We start from the raw sequence: 6823 nt of genomic DNA on the forward strand, positions 1-6823 counted from the left end.
AAATTGCCATCATTGAAAAACGAACCCCCCCAATATAAAGCTGGCTACGGGCCTGCGTTTAGTCCCGTTAGTTCTTACTTTTAATGTAAAAAAACGGCAGCAAAAATTTTGCAAATTTTACCATAGAAAATTCGTGACGTACCGGTAGTCAATTTAAAAAAAAGAAAAAAGAAAAATATAGTCAAACATAGCATACATTTTTGTTGGATTGCGATGTTTTGAGGTTTCTTCTATGTGATGTGGTAACTTGACAGTGTATGTATTACGACATCAGTTGGCTGAAAGTCAGGGTACGGTAGGTCAATGCAGGGTAACAGCGACATATCGTACAGTACCCCGATGTACTTTCCGATATATCGAACCGTACCCAGGGTTACGAGGGTACCCTCCGATAGTAACCTGGGGGACATAGACCCTATGAGCTATACTTATACCTAGTATATTATTTCTATGGTTAGAATGTTCGCCTTCAGTGCAGTCAAAGAGCCAATATACTAGTAGTATATATAGGGTCTTTGGTTCAAGGATAGAGAACATGGTTCCCAATAAAACCAATATGTCATTTACATCAATATAAATATAATATTATATCAATATAATAGGTTAGGGTTATGGTTAGGGTTAGGATTAGGGTTAGGATTAGGGTTAGGGTTAGGCACATTCACATTGGTTTTATTGGGACCCATGTTCTCTATCCTTGGGCCGGGTCTTTGGTGCAGTGTCTACTTCGGAAAAGAGTTCGGCAGTGGCTACGGGTACGGTAGCCGTATCTTAATGTCTCGAGGGTACGGTTACGGGAGTCCATTCGCTTTCATACTTAACGAGACAAAGATGGCGGCGGTGGCGCTAGATTTCGAAATAACGCCTTGGGAAATAAATTCACGATTTGAGAGTTTAGATGAGCTAGAACCCTAACCCTAACCAGCGCGTGCCAACATCACGAGTGCAGATCTCGCGCGGATGCTAAATGGTGACCCGAGGTGAGCGGCGTTCTCCGGGATTGTCCGTCAGCACGAACGAGAATTTTGCGAGTTTTTTTCGCCTCCTACTGGAATGAAAGGCTGGGTAAAAGACGCGTTCAATCTGCCTTATCCTGATGTTTTTGCGTTTGTCGTTGCAGAGTCAACGAAATGAAAAGTCAAAGAGTCAAAGAAATGGTCAAGGAATTGGGTTGTGATCGTGACGAACGAACGTGAATTAAAACCGCTGATATGCTTACACTTGCAACTTAGTAACTAGTCGAGTGAAAACACCAAGGCTTTAAGTACTATGAGAATAAAAGTAGCATGTTATAAATACTGCCAGCGGCAGTATAGAACCAATTTGCAATATAGATGATTGACAATATAGATTGTAATACATTTTAACCGTTGAATGTGCATCCAATTTACTTAGTATTCAATAATAAATTGACAAATATGCCATACATATCAATGTTTTCCTGGTAGTCGATTAACACAGTTCACATTTACCAGAATCCAATATCATTTAACAGAGTAGCAGTAACTCAATTATTATGACGAAATCACTAAAACTTGTAGGGAAAATGTAGCACAAATGAGTTGGGATTCAATCACAGCAAAAGCAGGGAAAAATAGGGCGAAATTAGTAAGTTTGTGTTAAGCCATTATTTGATATTCTAATATTTGTATTTGTATACAAGTATTTTCCGAGCCGATGAACGAAATCCCCAGCGATATCTCTCATGTAACGACGGCTATTTTGGTAGATGTCGCCACTGCTTAGTGTTTGATCCATAGAAATAACACATTAGACTAGCGTCCCTATATATTTTTACGGTTTGATAGAATATTTGAACTAAAACCCCGTAGGTTTGACGCGAGTGCACCTAGGAGGATGAGAGCTGGGAGCTGAAAGGAGGCGGAATGGGATAAATTCACGAGGAGGTAGATAAGGAGTGGATAGGGGAAGAAGGAATTGCAGAATATTGAGGAGTTGGCGAAGAAGTGAAGTTTATAGGGATAGAGGTGTATGAGATTCAAAAAGTGAAGAAGTGACGAAGGTAGGCCTAGTATTTATGGGCGGAAATGCAGAGAGGTACATGATGACGAAGGTAGAAAGGTAGATGGGATGAAGAATTAATCAGGTGGATGGATTATGAATGTAGTGGATGTGGTCCTGGAGGTAGATGTAAGGGAGTTTTAGAAGAAGTGGAAAAGAGGGTCCGTTGCACCTTCACATTTTTACGCATTTTATAACAGAAGAACAAAATACAACACAACCAGCTTCCCCAAGTCCTAATGTTTTGTAGAAACGAAAATAGGTAGTGAATATTCCCACGTCTCTGACGCTAACATAAAATTGCAGAGTTTATGATCACGAATTTGCTTCCATGTCCATAGAAGGTCAAACTACATAGGCCTACTCAGAGACTCAAGTTTATAGACCACCTGTGTAGCTGGGTTGCTGGGTCTGATATCACATTCAAATAGTTCATAACAAAAATAATTCTGTCAATATACATCTTTGTTTGCAAGGAACATGGGAACATATATAACATGTTTACACTTCCATTATGTTGTAATACAGTAATTACATTTGAATAGTCCATGCTGCTGTGTTTCCATTCCGCTTCTGTTGGACTCAACAGCCATCGGGGTATTTCTTCATTTTGAACCACGGAAAATGGTTGGGGTTCTTGCACCATGCCCAGCTTGCACTAACAGTTTTCACATCTTTAAGCTTGCTGCATGTCCCTCAATTTTCAGTACTTGGACATAAATGCCATTTGCTCACGGTTCCCCATACCGATCAATTACATTTCCTGGTTCAATTACAATTCCATGAATCGCTGGTGAATGGCTCCCCAAGCAAATGAAAGCTATAGTTTGCTGGCTTTTGATGTCAAATGAGAAATGACACAGCCAAACGGATCCATAACTCTACTTTCTTCTTCACCAGGACGTGAATATAGGCTAAACCAGGTTTCCAACTCGGTAACAATGATCTGTAACCAGATAAAAGCACACCAAATGTTCTGTTAGCGATTTTACTGGTATATCTTATGTGCCAGAATGTTTCATGCATTTTCTAGTTTAATGTTTACGTAAATTTTTGAAAATTTGATAATGGATCATAAACCACACTAATAAATGCAGTAAAATACCAGAATATATTCGATCGAGTTGTTGCCTCACACGTCCTGTCAGCAAGTTATGTGCACGTAGCTTGTGACACAACTTGGAGCACATGACCTGTAAACGTGCCTCCCTCGCTTTTGAATTGCGTAAAGACTTGTCTTTGTAATCACGTGTTGCTTCTGCAGCCATTATTCTCACTTTGAGGGCATCCAAATCAGTTGTTAATGCGTATGCATGCTCCTGTAAAATGCAGGAAATTGTAAATTTTATAGATGTTAGCAGATTAATTTCTTTCAACATTTTTTGAGATTCTTATTATTGCTCATCTATATTTAGTTATAAATACAAGACATGAAACAATAGAATATATTACAGACCTGTAGAAAATGCAGAGAGAAGGGATGGGCTATTGTAGGGCTTATTATAGGCACTAATTCACCACACGTCTTGCTTTGGCATTTCTTTTTGCTAATGGACTTCTTTTTCTGCTAAAAAGTTTAGTGAAAAACGTAAAATGTAAATCCACAAATGTAAAACGCTATAAATAATTAGACATGGAATGTATAACATTTTACGAAATAATTATATGAGCACAAATTAAAGTCTGATTACCGTAAATATCTTGGGATTCATGTATAATAAAAATGGCTTCATCTAATTGGTATGTTGTTGCAATTTAATATACATGTAGGGACTAGTATAAATAGTATAAATAGTATAAATTAATGATATTATTGACTTTTTCTTCCAAGGCAATTTTTATTTGTATAGACCTACACATAATGCGACCTTGAATTGGCCAGGAAAATTGTAAATAGAGGGAATGGCTGTATCTCTCAATCGCACAGTCTGACCAGTTCTGTCGAAACAGTCGTCAGTAAAGTGCTCGCTGCAAAGCGAAGATGCCTCTGAAGGCTGGAAATCTTTTCTACGCAATGACTCAGTCCACTCCTTCCGCCTCTGATCATCCTTTGGAAATCTGTTAGATTATATAATTTTCCATATCCATTTATATAAATACTAGATATAAACAATGATAGTTGACTAGCTATATCCTTTGGTTATAATCGAGACGATATACTTATGCTGATAGGGTCTATGTCCCCCAGGGTACTATCGGAGGGTACCCTGGGTACGATTCGATATATCAGAAAGTACCTCGAGGTACTATACGATATGTCGCTGTGTACCCTGCATTGTCCCACCTAGTCCGAGATTCCTCTGACCAATGCCCACACCGACGATTTTGGTGGATTTGGTGTGGGTTTGATGATCTAACCCACACAAAATCAACCAAAATCGTCGGTGTGGGCATTGGTCAGAAGAATTTCGGACTATGTCCCACCGTACCCTGACTTTATATGGACGTATTTCTGATGTTGTAAACTAAAATACAAAAGCTAGCTCTTCGTTTAAAGTGATTACGTCACCGTAAATAGTAAAAAAATAAAATAATATTTCCACTTTTTCACAAAATATAAGTAATTCTGTTCACTTTTTATGGTTAAATTGCTGCATTATACTTCTTATTTTACTATATTGTTCGATGTGAAATCTGGCCAGTGTCTAGGCTGTCACAATGCCCAATAACTCGGCAAGAAGTCGGGGAGCCTTAGCCATGAGTTTGGCTATTGCTTCCCCTCCCGCGTTCTCGGCTCCTTGACGATTGGCAGCCCGGATATCCGCGCGAAGCGCGAAAAACGTCGCTTAGCGGCACACTAACACAACTTCGCTGCACTGTTTCCAACACCTCACCCAGGTCCCTTTGGGTATACACCAAAGCCGTATAATCGCTCAATTCAGCAGTTGTGGCGATTCCACAAGCCTTTTGACTACGCACGTAGCTAGACATTTCCTACAAATGGTCGTAATAGTTGGTTTGCTGCTCGGCGCGCTTCGTTTTCCTGTAGAAAAGCGAGTTAGCATTTTTGCTGTTTCATGCCCTGACATTATTCTAGAACATATGGCGTGCGATAGATGGCGCAACGAGGCTATGTTCATGGCATTTCCACCTAGTTTTTCTGCACACGGCTTCGGCGGCTAAGCTAGACTGGTACCCGCTCGACAGTTCCACACGCTACACTAACTGAGTTCATTGTAGCCAAGGATACTTGGCGAAGTGAAGGTTGGTACCAGTATAGCTGTAACCCCTGCAATCGTGACTTGCGCTTGAACTTGCCGTATCCATCTTGGGAGACCAATGTGATGTTCTCATGTTTCCGATTATGACGTCATAGTTACAGCATATATATATAGCAGAACAAAGTGCATTTTTGCATATTGCGATGGGCATATAGGTTGCGAGATTTCATCGATATCCGTCCATATTGCATCCATCGATATATCATGCCACTGTATTGTAGTGCATACAACTGTGACGTTGTTAGATGTAAGGAGTCAAAAGCATCAAAGAATACTTTCCATCGGTGAGATAACATTTCAATAGTAAACATAACTATTATACTTATAGTTATTACACAATGTTCCTCCCCTACCTATACCTACCTACCCTATATACCGTCTATTTCATCTATTCATTTATACCAGATTACTGAAATATGAAGTCACTGTGTTCCATCCTCTTCTCCTTTTCCATAAGTTAGAACATGTTTTTTCACTTGCCCTTTCAAAGTAATATCCGCTGATGCACGGGGATATGTGGGTGCACATCTCATGTTAGCCATTGTAGTCACGTGAGCAAAAAGTCAATAAAATCACGAAAACAGCACATTTGGAGGATTTTTACAATATGATAACTATAAAATTTATATAAGTATTATAGCTCATAATAACATATAATAGCATATAAGTATAATAATATAGCATAAGTATAAGTAAGTAATATAGCATAATAGCATATAAGTATTATAAGCAGGAGATATCAAATAATTATGTTACAATCTATTCTTATCATTTTGAGTTGACAATGGGTGGTTTGGAACAATGTTTATGTTCAAAACATGACACCGGCAAACTACCGCGAAAATTGCACAGACTCCTTTTGTAACTAGTCATCTATGATTAACTCGTCCCGCTATATGCAAGCACCTAGAAAAACGATCTTGGGCTTCTTTTAAAGGCTAGAAATAGTTATCCGATGTTAGGACGATGTTATTCGCTCGACGCTCGCTTGATTTGACACTTTCACAGCACGAATACACATCCAACAGCTTCCATCTTTGTTTCTCCTTCAAGAACAGTGTTCACTTGTTATAAAAACATAATGTCTCTGTTCGTAACCGAGCTGTGTCACGCGAAATCACACAAAGACTAAAGAAATTCTCGCGTTCGCGAACCTTGCCCAGTAATGGAAATAGCTGTCAGAATCAGGAAACACCTACCGGCGCTCTTCGTGACCTCATTCTTGCGCCGCAATGCTGCAACGTTTTTGCAACGTTCCAATGGCGAGGCTCGTACGGGAGTTGGAAAGCAGTGTGCCGCCTGCGCGCTGCCTATAGCCCATAGACAGGCACTCGCTCCCACCTCTCGGCTTAGCTTAGTCACTCGATGGGTAATCGAGGTGGGAGCGAGTCCCAGTCTATATAGCCTTTGTCCTTGCAGCCATTTCCAGTACTGGGCAAGATTCGTGAACGCGAGAATTTCGTCAGTGTTTCTGTGATTTCGCGTGACACAGTTCGGCTACGAACAGAGACATTATGTTTTTATAACAAGTGAACACTGTTCTTGAAGGAGAAACAAAGATGGAAGCTGTTGGATGTGTA

At 39.9% G+C, this 6823-nt stretch overlaps 1 protein-coding gene and 1 long non-coding RNA gene across 3 annotated transcripts in view; both read right to left on the reverse strand.

Moving 5' to 3' along the window:
- Positions 1–1265: 1265 nt before the first annotated feature.
- Positions 1266–6823, reverse strand: part of LOC106808942 (THAP domain-containing protein 2-like) — an 11131-nt gene continuing 5573 nt past the window's right edge. The window contains exons 2-5 of one of the 2 annotated variants that reach the window (XM_014811866.1): positions 3879–4080; positions 3479–3589; positions 3128–3341; positions 1266–2968 (exon numbers count right to left, since the gene is read on the reverse strand). In XM_014811866.1, coding sequence (XP_014667352.1) covers positions 2937–2968; positions 3128–3341; positions 3479–3589; positions 3879–4080 — 559 coding nt within the window. In that variant the 3' untranslated portion in view covers positions 1266–2936. The remainder of the gene's footprint in view (positions 2969–3127; positions 3342–3478; positions 3590–3878; positions 4081–6823) is intronic. The other variant, XM_014811867.1, reaches the window with a different exon arrangement.
- LOC106808943 overlaps positions 4279–6823 on the reverse strand; it is a 2963-nt gene continuing 418 nt past the window's right edge. Inside the window, exons 2-3 of the long non-coding RNA XR_001393825.1 lie at positions 4447–4452; positions 4279–4306 (exon numbers count right to left, since the gene is read on the reverse strand). This is a non-coding gene — a long non-coding RNA (uncharacterized LOC106808943). The remainder of the gene's footprint in view (positions 4307–4446; positions 4453–6823) is intronic.

Source organism: Priapulus caudatus, unplaced genomic scaffold (assembly GCF_000485595.1).
Source record: "Priapulus caudatus unplaced genomic scaffold, Priapulus_caudatus-5.0.1 Scaffold316, whole genome shotgun sequence".
Taxonomy (NCBI): Eukaryota; Metazoa; Priapulida; class Priapulimorpha; order Priapulimorphida; family Priapulidae; genus Priapulus; species Priapulus caudatus.